The sequence below is a fragment of the Dermacentor albipictus genome, chromosome 5 (genome assembly GCF_038994185.2).
Source record: "Dermacentor albipictus isolate Rhodes 1998 colony chromosome 5, USDA_Dalb.pri_finalv2, whole genome shotgun sequence".
In the NCBI taxonomy this organism is placed as follows: domain Eukaryota; kingdom Metazoa; phylum Arthropoda; class Arachnida; order Ixodida; family Ixodidae; genus Dermacentor; species Dermacentor albipictus.
Genome location: NC_091825.1, coordinates 147,821,981 through 147,842,084, shown reverse-complemented (window position 1 = coordinate 147,842,084; position 20,104 = coordinate 147,821,981). Strand labels below are relative to the sequence as shown.

The 20,104-nt window shown below is 42.6% G+C and overlaps 1 protein-coding gene across 3 annotated transcripts in view; it reads right to left on the bottom strand.

Annotated features, from left to right (window-relative positions):
* IleRS (Isoleucyl-tRNA synthetase) overlaps positions 1-20,104 on the bottom strand; it is a 54,036-nt gene that overhangs the window by 11,464 nt on the left and 22,468 nt on the right. For all 3 annotated transcript variants that reach the window (XM_065437516.2, XM_065437515.2, XM_065437514.1), the window contains exons 14-26: positions 19,257-19,330; positions 18,944-19,138; positions 17,698-17,784; positions 16,993-17,076; positions 15,958-16,102; positions 14,464-14,581; positions 12,038-12,129; positions 8,608-8,685; positions 7,830-7,948; positions 7,576-7,678; positions 6,514-6,597; positions 3,486-3,620; positions 1,657-1,815 (exon numbers count right to left, since the gene is read on the bottom strand). In XM_065437516.2, the coding sequence (XP_065293588.1) occupies positions 1,657-1,815; positions 3,486-3,620; positions 6,514-6,597; positions 7,576-7,678; positions 7,830-7,948; positions 8,608-8,685; positions 12,038-12,129; positions 14,464-14,581; positions 15,958-16,102; positions 16,993-17,076; positions 17,698-17,784; positions 18,944-19,138; positions 19,257-19,330 (1,473 nt within the window). The remainder of the gene's footprint in view (positions 1-1,656; positions 1,816-3,485; positions 3,621-6,513; positions 6,598-7,575; positions 7,679-7,829; positions 7,949-8,607; positions 8,686-12,037; positions 12,130-14,463; positions 14,582-15,957; positions 16,103-16,992; positions 17,077-17,697; positions 17,785-18,943; positions 19,139-19,256; positions 19,331-20,104) is intronic.

Genomic DNA, 20,104 nt, shown 5'->3' with positions numbered 1-20,104 from the left:
AAACCCAACAGCTTTTTTATTTAATATCAGGCTGCTCTAATTGGTTAAACTATTGGCTTCAAATAACAGTTCCTTACTTGTAGTTATGCAACATGCAAAGTGTAGCTTGAAGAAAATACTGCCCATGGTAATATGCAGCTCGCGCACACTTGCAAAAACTTTTAACTATGATCAGTGTGACCTCCTATGAAGTATACATGCTTGCTCAACTACAACTCCTTTACTTGCCATGTACAGTTTGTTAAATGCTACACTAGCAAACTGTGAGCAGTTAAAATCTGAGCAAAACAGATGTATCGCAGAAAGATGAAGATGAAGTAACTGGCAGAGAATGAATAAAGTAAGCCTCACCTAATGTTGAAACACTGGTTCCAAGCTAATCAATACAGTACAACTTTGTTCATTTGGATTTAATGACACACACACAAAAAAAAAGAAATATGGCCAATTTAACTGAATAAAGAATCATTGACGGTACGAAGACAATAAATAAGTGCTTGCTATGCCAATCTGGCTTTATTTACTGAATAAACTGGAAATCCTTGCTTCCATTTCTCACAATGTCAGTGCAGAAGCAGCAATTCTCGTCATCGCGTGACTGATTAGCGCTTGCAACGGCGGGCGACTTACGACTTCCTTTGTAGTGTAGCCTGTTTGGCCATGGCACTAGCCCTGTGCCTACATTTGAGCAGACAGACGTGTCACTACCAGTAAGCTCGTCGTAAGCTGGTCTACGTGTCAGTAAGCTGGTCAGCAACAGATCGTCTGTCCATCACGATATTGTAACGGGCTTGATGCCAGTGTGTGGGCAGCGGTAGAATCGGTCTTCATTCATTATGAACAACCCCACAGTGTTTCTGACATTGTGCACACATTGCACGGAGTCAAAATGGAACTACTACTCACCACAACCGCTGTATCGAAACTACGCTCGTTATTGACATGATCATGAATGGTGAGCGTGAAGTTCTGAACGGACATGCACCGAGTCAAAACAAAACTACTGTTTGCCGCAACCGCTGTGAAAAAAACCGTGATCGCTATCAATGTGATCATGGATGGTGACTGCAGTTCTGAAAGCACATGCGGCCACCGCATCGTCAGATGCTGCAATAAACGCACAAATGCACAATAGATACAAAGCGTTCGGCATTTCTGTCGTCCCTATGCAGTTTCTGCTGATGACTATGGCGATGTAGACTCTGCTGCTTCATTTCAATTGGCCGCTAGCACTGCTGTTGCTCTTTTGCGTTGCACATTTTAGCATTCTACACTCGCCATGCTTCAAGGGTTGTCAGAGTTAACTGGTGTACAGCTAAGCATGTCCAAATTAACAAGAATTTGATGCCATTAAATAATGCATACGCCTGCCGGGACCAAAGACATGTCCGAATTATCCGATTTTCTGAATTGATGAGGGTTGTACCAATGAGATTTTGTTGTATGAGCTCTTCTGAAGCACGCAGCATGCATTCATTGCTGAGCAGACTCCTGTACTTTCCAATGTCATTTGTTATTTGTGCACAGGGCTTCAAATGCAGAAGAGTGATGAAAGAAAATACAGAGTTGAGATAACAAAATTGACAACTTAATCAACATGCAAGAGTGCAAAAGGGAGAAGGGGAAATAGGAAGGGCCGAGACAAGATGCACTCACATCACCCTCAGCATGGGCTTCATACTGCTGAGACAGATCCTCAGCATGAGCTCCGGAGAAGCTGTACTGGACACGGATGTCACCAGCTTCTAGCCGGTGCCCACAGACGGTGGGCATTTCACCCTTGAGATATGCCTGGATGGTAGCATCCTTCAGAGCCTGTCATAAAGAAGACAAGGTGAGTCATTGAAATGTGCCCCATGCCAACAATTTCTCGTTGATGCTTTCACGCCCAGCATAATATACTGAAAACAATGCAGCAAAAGTTGCAGAAAAGTCCATGAGTGTTTTATAACCGTTGTCTGAGAGAAGTCTCTCATCAATCACTACAGTTCACAATTTTAAGTTGATGCTGGGGGAAGTACAGTTGAGTACTGCAATAATGAAATGTTACATCACTATGTGCATTCACACCCGTCTAGATGTTGTAAAATGTTTAACCTGACTTCATCGCAATCTGCCCCCTATATCTGAAGCATGTTTTGTTAACTATTGCCTTTAAGGCCGGGATACATGGAGCGTTTGTCTCGACGAATTTCGCACAGCAGAAAACGTTGCCGTGGCGTGACGCCCAACTTCCACGGGCTGGTGATACATGGAGCGAATAAGCGGCGGGTGCCGCCTCAATGTGGCCAGACAAGGCAAGTTGGCATAAGGTTGCATGACTTCTGGAAGCTCGTGCAACCATCATCTGCGGGAGGGCATTCCGCGCATCACTGCCTCACTCTGTGATGTCTCCAAGCGTAGCTTTCTTTAGACAACTCGTTCGATGGCCATATGGCTAGCTACCTTGCACTGAGCTTTTTCTTAAAAAAAAATAGATTGGTCTTGTTTTCATTTTGATAGAATTAGTTATGATCGTAACATGCCTGCAAATTTGAATGCGCCTTTTATTCAGGAAAGGTGCGCATAAGAATTGTGCAGATACCATATACAGTTGCTGACAGATTTTTTGGACTCTGAAAATTTGGACTTGATGGATATTCCCGACTTATAAATGCACCGTCAGAGTTCCCACTGAGATAATGCATTTGTGCGACCGATTTTTTGGACGAAATTAGGCCCTAAAGTTAGCACTGTCAGGATTCCTATAGAGAGAATGCATTTGTGCGACCAATCTTTTGGATGAAATTAGGCCCTAAAGTTACATTTTCCGGACTAAATTGCTCGTTCTGAACCACACTATCTGATGTTGGAGGCCACTATGTTGGATATTCTACTGGCTTTGCCGGGCTTGGCTTCCAGTGGCCCGCTTTATAGCCTCAGAGATTGGGAGGCATACATGTTATCTTCCAGTCTCAGAGGACATGCCTGCTCTTCCTTGGCTGACAAAATGCTCTTGAAGACGCCTTTTTCTTTCTTTCTTTTTTTTCTGTCAGCACTATCGTAATAATCACTTGGCGTGGAATATCTTTAGCTTTGGTCGCCATATTGCATGTGGTGTGTCCACAGAGCAAGTGTGCCTCGGAGACTTGGTCGCATCTTTGTGGCTCGTTTCTGCTATCTCCATGCCAACCTCCATTGGCGAAGATTGCCAACATAGTGGCTATATTGGCAACTGTATCCGAAGACCACGGAGACAACGTCACTGTAGTGAAAATCCAAGCAAATCTGATCGCCACGAAGCGTAGTACAAGGCAAGACATTATAAATTTTTTTTAGGCACTCTAAACCTAATACATTTTATTTTTTTAGCTGAACGACCTTTTCTAGCTATTTTCCTGTCCCCGCGAGGTCCGGAAGGTCGGTCGATGACGGTACAGCACATAGATGCCCTCTTAAAATAAATCATGTAATGACGCCATGCAACAGTGCAGCAGGCAGCATACCCGAATCTCTTGAGACACGGCCTTAGACTCGCCCCTGAGGCGCAATCCAAGAGCCTTGATGTCTGGCTCTGCTTTCATCAGGACGCCATATTTCTCCTTTTCCACTGTTACAGTCAACTTCCTGATGTTCAGCTCCTATAAGACAGCAACAAGAATGAGCAAGAACAAAAATGAGTGGGCAGGCTTCTATGCGGAGATAAAAGCTGCAGTTTTACACTGTAATAAACTTCAATCAAGCACATGCAACTTTGACTTCCTTCATTATTCGTATATGCATGCACATGCTTAAATAGCTCAAGAGTGGTAAGGAGTTCGACAGGTTTGTGCTTATTTCTTGTCAAGTCAGGTGCACTTTGAATGTTGCACGCCCACTGTATTTAAAGAGTGTTTTGATTAGGCTCAGAACAGATTCTGGAGAAAACGAGTAAACTACAATTCCTTGAGAAATAACTTCAAATTCATGTAGCTGTTGAACACACCATATTTTTGCTCGTATAACCTGCAACAAAAATTTTAAAAATTTAACAGTAATGCTGAGGTATGGATTATGTGAATTTTGCCTTGAGGTGTGGCTCCGCAGCAATGCGGTTCATGCTGCTATGAAGCCACAACTTAAGGCAAGGCTTTCCACTATTCAACGTTTCGTTATTTCCTAGAAAACACTACCCTCTCCCCCTTCATGCATGTTGAAGCTCGTTTCTGCACTCCTTTATGGTCGTGCATTTACCTTCTGTTTACAAGTCAACACTTTGTGTTAAGTAGCTAGCGAATAGTGCACGCGGCACTGCAAACTAGAACTTGGATCACAATAAGCTGCACTCAATGGCTATCCTTAGCAGCATAAGCTGAAGCTAAAGCTGTATGCACGTAAGGGAGCAAACTGCGATTTGAGCTTGCGGACTGCATATCATGTGATCGTAATACGTAACCCATTCCCACGGAGATCGCTCGGTCGACATGAAGCGGGATACGCCAGAGAGTGATATTACTATTGGGATTTTCGGCTCGGTTGCATTTGTTCTGTCACTGTTGCCCATGCAAAGGCTGCACCGCCTGCGCTGTCATCCTCTGTGTGAATGCTAGCTGCAAAGTGGTCCGATTCATGTTACATGACATGTCACCGATTTGTCTGTGATCACGTCGGTCACATGAATCCAGCTATCAGCAACGCCGAAGAGAAGGGAAACCTAGCTGTTGCCTGAAGATATGACATGGTCGAGTCGTGTATCCATGAATGGAGAGTGTTCTGCAAATAATTGTGTGTTGTTGTATGCAGTTGCCTCAGCATTTTTTCCCCGGCATGTTGCACTTGGGTGGGCAGGTAATGCACGGAAAAATACAACGGTTAAATTCCAGTGTACTTTGAGGCCACATTGTCCGACTAACCACTTTCAGGAGTATCGGCTGTTTTCAGCAGGCCACTTTCAATGATACCAGCTCGCACTGCTTCAACCGCTTGGCACACAAGTTCCTGCTTAATTATCCCAACCAGCAGGAGCCGATGTCTAGAAAATTCTGAACGGGGATGCTTGTTAGCATTATCTTTAATTGCACCTTTACCGAGTGCTTCCATAGGGAAAGCAATGAACCTGTAACACTAGCAAATTCATGGGTTCTCAAAGTGGGCACCGCAGGCCCCGCTTCGGGGTTCCGCAAGCCACTGATAAACTTTCCCTGGTTCCGCACCCGCCAAGCTGCTAAGACGGCGAACCAGAAGTGCGCTCGATCCAAGGAGCCTCCCATTACCCAAGCCCGAGTGTCAAAAAGCACATCAAAGTGCATAACAGAAACGCATGAGCTATGCAACAAATCGGCCAGCAGCTTGGAGCAATCCAGTCTCTGAAAACAGGCAGCCCGCCTAGGCATTTGCACTTGAGTCTCTGAGGCCGCAACTTACTTCCATGCGCATTTCTCCCGTTTGCAGATAGCGTGCGCCGCTAGCATGCATGCTGACATGTACGCCAGAGAATTAAAAAAAAAAAAAAGATGCCTGGAGCAGCGCAACAGTTCATTCTAGTACCGTAGCTTGCCAAGCGCTTAACGTCGCAATTGTGCGATGCAAAAGAGCAAAAACGGCCCTAGTGTCCAACCGAAACAAAGCTGCTGGGTCTGCATTGCCGTAGTCATCAACAGAAATTGTACGTGATACATGACTGACAGCAACGCCAGAACGTTTTGTGCCTAACTGTGCTTTAAAGCCTTTATTCTTGCATTTATCACCGCGCATAACACCACGTTGGTGGCTGGCCGCGTACCCTCATAACTGCTAGCCATGATCCATGATAGCGTCAATAGCCACCACGGATTTCGTCCACAGGGCTTGCGCCAAACAGTAGTTTCGATTTGACTCAGTGAGAAGCTGTCGAGGATGAAGAGCACCGCTACGTTGTGATATACGAACGAGTTGTTGGCAACCAACTCATTTGCGAAAAATATATTGCGATGAAAACTCGGTAGCGAAAAGCGCGTCGCAGATGAAGACCCACGATGCGGCTGCACTGTGAAGAAAGTTGCGAGGTTTATGCCGCTATGAGAGCTAATCAGTTACAAGATGACGAGAATTGCAGCATCTGCACCATTTTTGTGCAATATAGAAACAGGATTTGCCGATTCATTCAGTAAATGAAAGCTTGTTGATATAGTAAGCATCTGTTTTTTTTTTCTCTACGACATTCGATTAATTTGGACATGTTTTTCGGCCTCGTGAAATCTGAACTGACAAGGTTTTACTGTGCTGAAAGCAGAGTCAACACTAATTCAAGTTTTTCGGCCTCGTGAAATCTGAACTGACAAGGTTTTACTGTGCTGAAAGCAGAGTCAACACTAATTCAAGGAGCACTGAAATCTGTCATTCTTTCTCGGCATGCCTTGGGGAAGTTCCTTGGCACTTCATGGTGCCCAGCAGGGTCCCTGGGGCCAACATGCTTGACAACCCCTGGTCTAACTCACAGGATGATCACTGCTAAAATTTTCTTCGATTTTGTCAACACTGCAGCAAGCTGGCATATGCCAAACGAAACCAGCGTACCTCAAGAATATACTGCTTCAGAGACGCCACGTCGTCCAGATACTGTTGGTCTTTGTGGATGACCACCACCTCTCGTAGTGGGTACTGAAAAATAAAAAGACAAACGGAAGCGTGAGAACTGTTTGCATTGTGACCCCCTGCATTGTGAATAAAAAATGTGAGAAAAAATCTTTCCATTTGGGAAAATTTTACGTTAATCTTTTAACTGTTGAGCCCTTCTAGAAACACAAGAACCCTTAGCGTGGAAGCTTGGGCTTGTTGGCAATTCATTGGAAAAAAGACACAGTGCAATAAAAGACAAGAACACGGTGCTGCGTGCGTGTCGCTCTCTCGTGTCCTTGTCTTCTTTTTGCGCTGTGTCTTTTCTACAAGAGCCCTACAAGATTTGAGTCACACAGGGGATAAATAAAATTTATGTGCCTTACAGGGAGTTCTACACATCAGAATAATATGCAACTGTTGTGCTAACGTGTCCCAGTGGCTATGGCATGTTGCTGCTGATGGATCTTGCTACGGCCACAGGTTTGATTCTTAACAGTGGTGGCTGCATTCTGACAGTCGAAATATGAAAACATCCAAGCACTGTGCTTTGGGTGCATGCTATAGAGCCCCTGCTTACTCCATTCTGCTTTCTTGTTTGTTGCATTGTTACGGTGGTTTCCATCATACTGTCATATGTTTTGTTACTTCTAAAAGTGTGCCAGCTGCTAGTGAGCATCTGTGTTGTTCTCGGTCTTGTTTGTGTCTTTCTTGGTGCACTTTCAATTTACCAGGAACCATAAGTGCACATAATTGATCTGGAGCCCCTCACTACAATGCCTCTTATTGCCTACAGGTTGCTTTGAAGCATTAAATTGAATAATTCAATGAATCAATGAATCAATGAATCGATCAATCAATAAATCAACTAAGAAAAGACTAATTAACAATTGTACGCTGAAAGATCTGCAAGAGAGTGGAGCTTTGTTTTAAGTTGCCCTCAACATAGTGCTGCTGAGACTGCGACTAAAGCACAAAAACTTTAAAAAAGAAAAAGAAAGAATGAATGAAAGAGTCAGTCACCTTAAGAGGAAGTGTCTTGCGATCCCGGACAATGCGCCCTAGCTCAATCACAGTTTGCATCCGGCTGACACTTCGCTCCACAACCTCTTCTATGAGCTCATTCCTGCAGGTGTAAAAGCATAAACTAAATTGTGAATGGTGCCAGCATGTTGGTCCGGAATTGCAAAAGGCTAAAACATGTAGACTAAATGTAAAAAATAAATATGAATGAAGGAAAATAAAAGAAAAAGTTATCAGGAACATTAAATCCTTGCCTTGGCTCCGGCAACATGAGATAGTGTATGCTGCGTGCATCTTCTTTGCATGAGAGTTCAGAGAATAGGTGCCGCAAGTTCTGGTACATGAGCTCCGTCAGGAAAGGCGTGAAAGGGGCCTGCCAAGCAGAGAGGGAACACAGCACAAGCACCATGTAGGGATCGCATGACAGACCCATACACACACACGCAGACCATTAAAATGAACGGATGCGCAAGAACAGCAAGTCATTTTAAGGATGTTAGGTTATTCTTTCAGAACACTACATTTTTTGACGTAACAAATAAAAACAAGATGTTCTTTCTGGTAAACATAAGTAACCAGGACAAGTAATAGCTTTAGCTGACTGTCCATGCATGCCTAGTCTCACAAAACCCATTCGCATTTGGAAATGAGTTTCCAGGTAAACTGTCTTTGCTGACACACTATGTGAACTTACTCGAGCTGTCCTACATATACATGCCAGGCGATTCAGTAATGTGAGTGCCTGTCGGGTTCTGCATGCCAAAAGCCTCCTGGGGAATTAAATTTGGGTCTCGCTAGATTGTGAGAGGCAAGTCCTACGATAGCGAGACACAAGACTGAAATACGTTTCGAAAGCATACTCTAAATCTTGGGTGTGAAAGTGGTAACAACGCTGCTGACTAAAGTATAGGAAACTTACAGAGACACAAAAGCATGGTTTTCAATATTGCTCTCTCGCTAGTCTCTCGGTACCATTCTTTTGCTATAATGCTGCCGGCAGTTGATATGAGCATGGTAGCCTGTGGTGATTACCATTAGTCGGATCATGGTGTAGAGAACACTGCACAGAGTGTCGAGAGAATGCTTGCAGTCCTCCTTTCCCCCTTCACCCTGCAAAAACGGCAATAGGTTAGGTGTGCCTCACAAAAAACACTACACTGAAGTTTTAGTATAATATCTGTGTTTCGATGCAAGCAGTACCTGCTAACAAATAAATAAATGAGAAAGAAGACAACACTTCAGTAGTGGGATATTTTTTAATCACTCTTTTGCATCTGTTTTGGCAGAAACAAAACTAAGCAAAGCCTGTAGAACTTGGGGCAATCAGTAGTATACATAACCAACTGTTGCTTTTAACAACTCTTCAGCGGTGAGTTTTCCAATACTACAACCTGACAAGGTAGTATGCTGTCATGCTAGTGACTGTATTAAGAGGGACGAGGCACTTTAAAAAAACTTTTTTTTTATTTTTAAACAATTTGAAGCATGAAGTTTACAAATTAATAGCTCTGCATCAAGAACAGATATCGCGGTTCTGTAAACTGCGCCCATTAGATCATTCAAAGCAGACAAATTCGATAAGTCAATTTATATCTTACGTTAATTCGTTACGTTGTGTACAAGGGTTCTGCAAAATCTGTATTTCCATAGTGCTAGATTTCTTGAGATTCATGTGTAACATATCAATTTTATCCGCTTTATATGTACTATTAGATGCAATTCAAAGAATTGTGATATTATTTTACATTGCTGGGTTACCATAGTTGTAAACTTGACAGTTTCGTTTTCTCAAACTTTCTATTTTTGCGAATGTTTAATGAAAAATTGATGACTTAAATCAAGAATTTGAAACCAACAGTCACTACATTTTAAGCTTTTCCTTTAAATGCACCAAAACTCGCCAAATTTGGTGCAGCGGTTGCCGAGAAAAACGAATTCCCCTTTTACATGTATTTAGATAGGAGCACCCAAGCAAAAGCTTCCTCTTAACTGCTAGCTGGTTGTTTCAATTTTTCAACATCAACGTTGAGCTTTCAAACTGGAACAGGATGTTCATGGGGGCATGCAGGAATCGGCTCAGAAAAATCACCAAACAAATTTATTTTGGGAAACTACTCGTTTCACCATCTGCAATGCCTAATCTAACCTGTACCGAAACGATTCAGCTGAAAACAGTCCAAGCAGCCTAATAAAATAATTTTTTCAGCATGGACAACGAGAAATGACTTCTCAGTCTATAAACAAACCTCTATGCACAAATATTCCACTGCGCCAAGAAGCGAAAGCAGTTTTTGCTGCAGGACAAATTGGACGTATCGCACAAAATTGATGCAGGGAAAAAGCAAATCGATGTGCACAGACAGCGTGGCATTGCCCATTGACCGTTGCGACCATTTTGAAAGACCGAGACAAGATTATCAAGCTTCACTGGGAATCACAACTCGCTCCAGCGAGGAAACGGCTGCGACTGGGAAACTTTCAAAATGTGGACCAAGCTGTTCTCACGTGGTTCAAAGATGCCCGACTGCAAAACCTTCCCGTATATGGCCCAATGCTACAAGAAAAAGTCCACGAATTTGCTGACGCACTTGAAATAAGTGGGTTCGATGCAAGTGTGGGTTGGCTTTTTTGTTTCTGCCAGAGTTACGGAATAACTTGGCAGGTAGTATCAGGCGAGGAAAAGGCGGCTGAAAGAGAAGGCGCGGATTCCTGACGCAATGATAGTTTTCTAGAGGTGGCTGACTCATACTCTGAAGACGATATTTTCAACGCAGATGAGACTGCATGTTTTTATTAACTACTGTCAGACCGGACGATGTACTTCAAAGGGCAGCAGTGCAAAGGAGGGAAAAAATCACATCTTCGCGTGACAGTCCTGCTCTGCTGCAATGCAACAGGCTTGAAGAAAATTAAACCGCTCATCATCGGCAAGTACGTGAAGCCTCGCTGAATGAAAAACGTCATGTCGTTACCGTACGACTACCGCGCCAGCAAACGAGCCCTGGATGACCAGAGAACTCTCTTCTGAGTGGCTCATCAAATATGACAACCAAACGAGGAGGGATGACCGAAGAATTCTATTAGCTGTCGACAACTGCTCTGCTCACATAGTGAATGGTTTTTTTCCCCCCCCCTAAATACAAGGGTTAATGCCTTAGGGCATACAGGGGTATGGGATGCGGGCGAATAAGGATGATTAAATTAATGAAAAAATATTTGCGGATCTAATAAAATCCAGGAGGGATCAATAATGTGGTCCCTGTGCCCAAGCAGTGTAGTGGCTAGGATTATGCAGCGAAAGTCCCGCTGCTGCAAGGTGCCGAAGCCTCGTCAGTTTCAACGCAGCGCAAACCCACAGCAGGTGGTGAATGCTCGCTTGACACACGTTCGCTTGGAGTTTCTGCTGCCATACAATAAGTCCTTGCTGCAACCCCTAGATCCGGGCATTATAAAGAGTGTGAAAGCAGAATTTTGTAAGCACCTTGTGTAGCGGTTGATTATCAACCTTCGTATAAAGCAGCCGACTGCAATCAATATTCGTCAGGCAGCGGAAATGCTCACAGAGCTTAGTGGAACTTGAAGGCCTCCACCATAAGTAACTCCTGGCAAAAAGCAGGGCTTGCCAAAGTGCCTGTGCAGCTTGAAGATGACCTGAAGGTGACCGACAACAACCCAGGAGACCTGTGGACTGAGGCTGCGGAACTGCTGCCCACCGTCTCTTCCTTTGATGACTACATGGAGAGCGACAGCGCAGCACTAACGGCGGCGGACCTGATAACTGAAGAGATTGTTAACTGCACTCGCGACATGTCCAGTGACGATGACGACCCGAAGGAAGACGACCGTGGATGACCGTAAACAGAAGATGAGATCGTGTCGAGCATTGATGTTTTAGTGCACATGAACAAAGTCCGCACTTTCATCACTCGGTGCAATGACGTAACCAATGAGGTATAGCGCAAAGCGGAAGATGTAGACACAATCCTAATCGGCTGTGCATACTGCATGCACCAGAAGAAAATCATTGATTTCTTCAAGTAAAGCAGCTCTGAAGTGAGTGAAACATCTTTATTTAAGAGTATGCTTGTCTGCACACTCGTTTACTGCCAAGGTACATCGTTTTCATTCCTAGGTTTGTCCACTGACTTATAACTGCAAGTTTTTCATTACAATGACATTACAATATAACAACCAAATTTCGATAGCCCCGCATGACTCATTATATAAAGCTTTGACTGCAACTTAAACCAAGACATTGAGATACATCGGACAACTTTGACTTGAGTTTCGTGCTCTCGTGAAGAGGTGGTTTAACAAACATGAAATCAAAACTGAGCATAACTTAAAAAAATATGTAAATAACCACATCAAATAAAAACACAACACAGTTTCGAATACACAAAGGCAGAATACCAGCCAGAACATCCAAAACTGATTAAGAAGGAAAGAGCTGAAGATGTACCTTGAGCCGTTTACGATTCATCCGGACGTACCAGTTGGTCAAGTGGTCGACAAACTTGACCAGGCGCGGCACAACAGTGTAGAGGCGATACTCTAAAAAAAATTAGGGGAAAAAAAAATCAATAAAGGAAGAAAGAAACAAAGAAAGAAATGTGTTTACTTGTAGTCACAGTAGATTGAGCATATACCGCATTTATTCGAACCTAGGCAGAGTTTTTTTCAAATACTAATCATATGTCAAACTCTAGGGTCGGCTTTAATTTGAGGATTTTAAGAAACGTGCCAGGTCGTTATTTAATATGATAAATACAGTGCATAGCTGGCACCATCTAGATAATTCAGGATCACAGTCACTATTAGCCGTGCCAGTAGCCAACTGAAGTACATGAGCGACGTCGCTATTTTGACCCCTGTCGTATCGGCATGTGGCGTGGCCCATAGCGTGGCGTTATCATAATGGCACCAAACTGGCGATACCACTATAGTGCCGCTTTCAATTGAAAAGTTGTGCTAGCCGTAGAGGCATTGTCAAACGTTCAAGCCAGGCAGGACTTCAGCATCGATGAGAAAAATGCGTGTTGCTGGAGGGGGCAACGGGGGATGCTTTTTGCGCGTGCCACAACGCAGAGATGACAGCGATAAGGAAAATAAGCGCGCGATAACAGAGGAGCTGTTCCCTGAGATCGCGCCACGTTTCGATGCAGTGAGCCGTGCCGCACTGTCTGCGCATGCATGGGAGCGCGGAGGTGAGCTTGCACACATCCACAAGCATGCTTGTGGATGTGTGCAATAGGGTGACAATAGGGTGACAATAGGGGCTATAGGGTGACTAGGCTAGCAGTGATGATAATGTAGAGTGAGCTCGGCATGGTCATATTAAATAAATGCTGTGTTCATGCTGTGAGCGCTGTCCTCACCTTTTTGTTTGGCCTACATTCGAAGTAAGCTTTTTATTTTTATCTGGCTTCAGACATTCGGGGGTCAGCTTAGAATTGGGGCTGGCCTAGATTTAAGTAAGTACAGAAGTACCTAGCTTCGTACATAACTGTTCCATTGAATCAATTTAAAAAGAATAAAGAGAAATAATAGAACAGCTTGGGAAAACTGGGCAGTGGTCAATTCACTTGCCAAAGTATAAATTCCAGCTATCGCGACAAAGTGTTTATTCCCTAACTTGCAGCATGGAAATTGAAGGTTATGTTAATGTTAATGCTACAATTCTCTTGAAAAACGTTTAGGGTTAATAGATTCCCACTACCACCAAAAGCGAAAATCCCGAATACATGCAAAGGCTTTTCTAAATTATCACGGTATTACTTGTACATTAGGTTATTAATTGGCTTGCCTGCACACTTGTCATTGAAATATCAAACATTACAAAAAGAATGAAAGAAAAAACAGCTTGGACCTTCTTATGTCTAAACTACAGAGCTAAGAGTTGAGAGAAAAGTAGTGCAAATTCACATTGATAGACCCTTTCCCTAATTTGCAAATGTGCTTCTCTGTACTTCACATTTGCCAAACTACTGCCTCTTAGGAAAGACAACATTTATGAACAAGATGTATAGCTCACTGCATCTACCATTTCTTGTTGTGTGTTCATACCACACAGAAGCTCAGATTTTTTATAGCTTTTGCATAGCAAAAACATTTGGAAGCAGACATCCAAGTGACAACCTCAGACCAGATTGCGCATACTGGGTGCTTTCTTTTTATCATAGAGAATTTTCAAAGATAGTCCGATACAGATAGCATTGTGTAGCCACTGAGGTAGATTACTCAAATATGTGCACATTACTTGCACAGTGAATGAAATTGCACAATCAGCTAATTAATTTTTTTTTCTGATTAACTTAGTTGATAACCCTAAGGCACACATATTGCAATTTATAAATTGCAGCCGGTGAGTCAGCAAGGCGATGCAGTTGGAACAAATTTTCAATATGGCACCAGTTTTTAGGTATTCATTCCCAAAGTGTGTGACGAAATACACAGCATTCCAGTTACTCGTGGGCTTCAATGCATGAAACGGCAGTTTGCTAAAAACGAAAGTATACATATCGAATAACTTGTGCAATCCTCTGAATCCGTTCCAAGTGGATGTGCCTTGCAAGCTCACTGGCTGCAATTCATAAATTGCAATATGGGCTTCAATGAAATTAATTAAAAAGTTGATTAGTGAATTATCGTCCATTAGTTCATTATGCATTTTGATTTCTCATGCGGGTAATGTCCATCGCTTTGAGAAACCCAGCTCAAAGACCATTATTATGGCATCTGCCACAGGTGACATTTTTTTTATTATTTCCGCCTGATCTTTAAAAAAGAAAACCATCCTATAAAACAGGCCCCGAGTTAGCTAGCCCTGCAACATAAAGCAATCATAATGCTTTGGCAGGAACACAACTGATTTCAATCAGCACCAACCTTTCATTTCTGCCTTGACAAACAGTACCAAGCTCTGGGTGTATGAGAGAATCCAGCGGTCCATGTAGTTTGCAGAGCCTGCCTTCGATTCACTGTACACATACTTCTCTTCGTGTGCCTGCAAAGAATGCCACGGTCAGATGATAGCTATTTTGGCATACACTACAGCATCACAAAAAGGAAAGCACATCAATTATGCATCAATCCCACCATTTACAAATTATTGTCACCTGCAACTGTGTCAAGCACATGAATGGCTATCCTGGCACAAAATACAGCAACTGAAAATAAAGAATGCTGATAATGACATCTAAAAGTGCATCAAGTACATATATAAAAGATTTTCTTTCTTTTCGCTCTTTGTTTAGTACGATTATTAGCTTGAGAAAAAACCTGGACCATACTTTGATTATGAAGCGAGATCTTTACTTTTTTTTTTTATATCAATCTTGCAACATCAAAATGCAGTGAGCTCCACTACAAGGCAACTGAGTTTTGAAGAGAACTGAAATTAAATGCAAATTATAGGGCTTAATGCCCTGAAATTGTACAGTGGGTAATGAAGGACGCTCTAGTGGAGGGCTCCAGGCTAATTTTTACCACAGAAGTCTTTATTGTGCAGCCAACGAATGGCACGCGAGTGATTTTGCATTTGGTCCCTATTGAAATGCAACTACCGCGACTGGAAATGACACTCGCATTATCACACTCCGCAGCAGTATGCCACAGTCAGTGAGCTACTGTACTAGTAGGTAAGCTTTACGAAAGCTCAATCTCTCAATGTTCTAAGAACATTAAGAGATTGACATTTTCGTCACTTCACGACGGGAATGGTCACTGCAGTCACACTGTAGTCTCATTTGAACATAATGCACCTGCTGTGGTCACCCAGAGGCTGCATCGTTTCATGGTTGTGGTATTTGACGAGGAGCAGAATGCAAGAACGCTGGTGTATTGAGCATTGGGTGTAGGTTTAAGAAAACCAAGTGATAAAAATATCTCGAAGCTGTCCTCTGTGACATCTCTTAAAACCCCTATATTGCTTTGGGAAGTTAAATTTAATCAATCAATCAATCAATCAATCAATCAATCAATCAATCAATCAATCAATCAATCAATCAATCAATCAATCAATCAATCAATTTAGAATAGTGCAATCCAGATCCAGTTTTGTAATCTGTGTACACTCAGGCCCTGGACTATGGACAAGTGGGCATCCACAGGTTACGTGGCTGCATTGCACAGAGTCATGAAGTGGGTGCCATATTTGTAAATAATTTCTTTACAATGTCATACCCATCAGAAGCCTCCCCTTCTGTTATGCATGTGAAAAGATGGAGATTCTTCCATAAAAAGAACTGCAATGGCAACAAAGAAGTACAGCTCAGGCCTCAGGTAATGGAATGATCTGCTGGTATAAGACTAGGCAACAATTCCTTTCTCCCAACACATTTTGAACTAGCCCCATAGAGCAGCCAGAAAATCCCTGCGCACCTTCTCAAAAAGTACAATGTTCTGGACCAGGAATCGGTAGGCATTGTACCAAGGCAAGAACACATCCTTCAGTATGTCCCGAACGCCTTCCTCACGGAACCTCAGGTTTTCTGCCCTCACCACAGGAGAGTTTATCAGGTACAACCTAGAAGAAAACAATTATTAAACCATGTATTGACAGCATAATGAACTCCTTTTGAAGTGAACTTTCAGGCACCCTGGAAATCTGCTCATCCCGCCAGACCAAACCAGACAGCACAATAAGCCAAAGAGCACTCAACCTACAGAATATGAACAAGGTGCTGAAAATGTTAAACTCACGAAAGGATTTATGTCAACAGATTTCAGCTCAGAGGCAGTCTACTGCATTCACAAGAAAAAGGCCAGGTCATGGCCAACCATACATACATACCACCTAGCGATGGGCGAATAGTAATTTTTGACACTAAATCGAATAGTACCACAAGCAAATCGAAACAAATATTGAATGAACAGTCGTCATCACAATTCATATAAAACAATGTTCACATCTTAGTATAGTAAAACTTCGTTAATTCAACTCTCTTTAATTTGAAAAATCAGATCATTCGGACTCGTCCTTTGGTCCCCGCAGGCGTATGCATTATATAACGCAATAAAAGCCTCGTTGATTCGGACTGCACATCGGTTAATTCAGACAAGTCTCAGTTTACATCGGAATGGGCGACTACGTGGCGACAGTGGCAAAAAATAATCTGCATGTGCACTTGCTTGGTAATGAGAAGTGTGTCTCAGATGAATATGTGCGCCGTGGCCTTGCTGTGAAGGAAGTCACGAGGCTTGCGCTGTTGCAAGCACTAATCAGTCAAGAGATGACGAGAATTGCAGCTTCTGCACTGCTTTTGTGCAAAATAGAAACAGGATTTGCCAAGTCATTCAGTAAATAAAAGCGTTCGAAATAGTGTTCAAGGTAAGCTGAGGCACTTAAATGTGGCAAGTGATAGCACTGAGAGAGAATGTCAACACGTGTCTTTATCTTTTTTTTAAAATTCGTACCTCAGAGCATCTGCACCATACTTCTTTACGACATCCATTGGGTCAGGGTAGTTCTTCTTTCTTTTGCTCATCTTCTGGCCATCACTGAAATGCAAGGCACGACCAGAACAGCAGGAAGTCAATACAAAATGAACAACATGTACTGAAGCTAATTAAAACAAAGCATCTGACTTCAACCAGCCTATCAAAGGCAGCTAGTGAAACTTTCATGCAAATTTCTTTTTTTCTTTTGCCGTCATCCCAAATGATGTAAGTGGTAATGGGCTATTGAGTAAAACCTTTAGCCATCTAAAACTGTAACACTACTCATTTGCAAGAATGGCTCGGCACATGCGCACACAAAGGTTTGCAGTTACACATGCATGCATATTACCTAAGCACTGCTACACGTTAAAAGTAAAATGTGCCACTACACACTATTAATGCATAAGAACAATAACAATTCTCAGTAGAGTTCAGTTCCAATAAAACTGCGAGTGCATATTTATTTTTGCCAGTGGCCCCAGACTCAATATTATCTAAATTGCGGACAACTTGAAACAAAACCATGTTAGCTTGATGTTAATACCATGCTGCTTCATCATAGTTAACATGGATATGCAATGTTACCATGATACCAAGATGTAGCTCTTGCCAGTTTGTTGGCTCAGCACATGGAAGACATGCTGTTGGTAGTGCAGATGATATTACTCCAGTTCAGCTCACCTGGCAAGCACCATGCCGTTGGCAATGAGATTCTTGAATGGCGCCTTGCCAAAAAGGGCCGTTGAAAGGACCAGCAGCGTGTAGAACCTGCATACATTTTTTTTTACAAAGGATGACGATGCAGTGGCAAATGTAGCATGCACATTAAAAGAAAGAAAAAAAGTCATGCAAGCCAATTAAATTCCCTGGATAAAACAAGGTATACAATAACAAATTTGAAGTTCATTTATTTACGGTGGACAAAAGAATTCTAGCACATGGCTCTAGAGTTCAAAAGAATTTTTTTATCTACAGCTGTGATCACATTATGACAACCATATGTTCAGTGAAAAAGATAAAAAATTTAAAAGAATTTCCTTGAAAAATGTTGCGTTAGCATACAACCTGAAATTGAAGATTGCAGCTCATGTTTGGCATAGCAAACATCAAAGTGCATTCATCAGTTTACGTTGCCAGTATAAATCGCCAAAATTGTTTTGTTCGGTATAGAGTACCTTGGTATGCGTACTTTTGATGAAGGTTGCACAAGCAAAGAAATAAATACGAGTGAGACGCAGGTTGATGAGCAAAGACTTTTGAAAGACTAAGGTTACAGACAGCACAAGTAAAAAAGCCAGACAGACTTGATATAACTATTTATTATTCACATCAATGCTATATTTCTTTAGAGAAAAGAACACAAAGGTTCACTAATATCTCTGCTACTGATAAACCATAAACGAGAAGAAATGGGGTTAATCAAGGGGCCCAATATTTATTAATCATAGCATAACAAGCCAACAAACAAAGACACCAAGGACATCACGTACTCGTGACACCTGCGGCAGAAAGGATGTTCCACATCCGCCACCAAGGTTTGTGAGTGGTGGCGCTGGCTAACGCTCCCAGGGTTAGTTCTAGTAGTAAACATACCTAAATACCCCGTAAAGTGGATGGGAGAAATGCGCCGCGGTAGCTCAATTGGTAGAGCATCGCATACATAATGTGAGGACATGGGATCATTTCCCACCTGCGGCAAATTGTTTTTTTATCCACTTTCATTTCCATTAATTTTCCATTTCTTTAATTCAATTAGTAAGTACAAGTAATTTCCCCTGTGTTGTCCTTGGTGTCTGTTTGTTGGCTTCTTATGCTATGATAAACCACACACACACACAACACGCACGCACACGCACGCACGCACACGCACGCACACACACACACACACACACACACACACACACACACACGGAAATTTGTGCCTCACCAGCCGCGTGTTTGGTCAACACCTTCCGCAATGAAGTCTGCTGGGAAGCAGTTGTGAAACTCCTTGAAGTTCTCAAAAGGGTAATGAACTTGTGCATATGGCATGCTCCCACTTTCAAACCAGCAGTCAAACACTTCAGATATGCGCTTCAGGACACCCTTGCCATTTGCAGAAGGAATCACAAGCTTGTCTACCCTGAAAGAAGAAGTAAAATGAATGTGCACTTGCGGCCACTGTTCAAAGTCACACTCATGCTGTCTCATAACAAAATTGATTGGATGTAATAACAGGCTGGCATCAAGATGACACTCACGTCTCTCGGTGCAAGTCAGTGATCTGCTCGCCTGTCAGTTCTTCAAGTTCCTTGATAGAGCCCACACAGACAACCTGAAAGAAATCAAACAATAAGACAGATGCCACTGGTGGCCCGGTGGGATAAGGAAGCTTTCAAGTAAACACACGACTAGAAGAAATCACTAATGCCAAGAGTTCAGAATCTGGAAAGCTAGTTACAGTACCTGCATGGACACACATGCACACAAGCAAAGTCAGAGGACTAAATTCCTATAATGTGTACTACATGATTTTACAGAGGCACAGGTGAGCAATAATTTTTAGCTGGTAATACAGGTTTCCAACCACACTGCTCAATGCCTATGTTATAGCCAATCTGTAAATGCAAAGTAGTCATGCAGACATGTTCTCCTTTAAGAAGCATGGAATAAACTTGGTTCTACCAAAGGTTGGTTTCGCAAAGTATAATGAGAAATACCATTGCATCAACAATTACCATAATCACTTGATCATAATGCAAGTTTTGTTTTCAAAATTTTTATACCTTGAACTCGACCCTCATGTTACATTCAAATAATCGCAAAGTTGACCATTTTAAATCAAGTATTCGGCGGAGCTCGCATATCGCTTGCCACCAGTGAACCCTCTTTGCAGTTGTTATAGCAGTGCCATTCTTTAACGCTGACAGCCTTGGCTTGCTACACGCGAACGGAGTGCCCAGGAAGCGGTTAAACAAGTGGATGGAGGAAGGTGGTGGGGAGGGGCACTGGCCTCCTCACCATTATAGTTTTCTCACAACAGCTCTGCCATCCCCCTATTTTGATTTTTTTCATGCAAACCTGTTATAACAATGGAATTTTCGTGGCA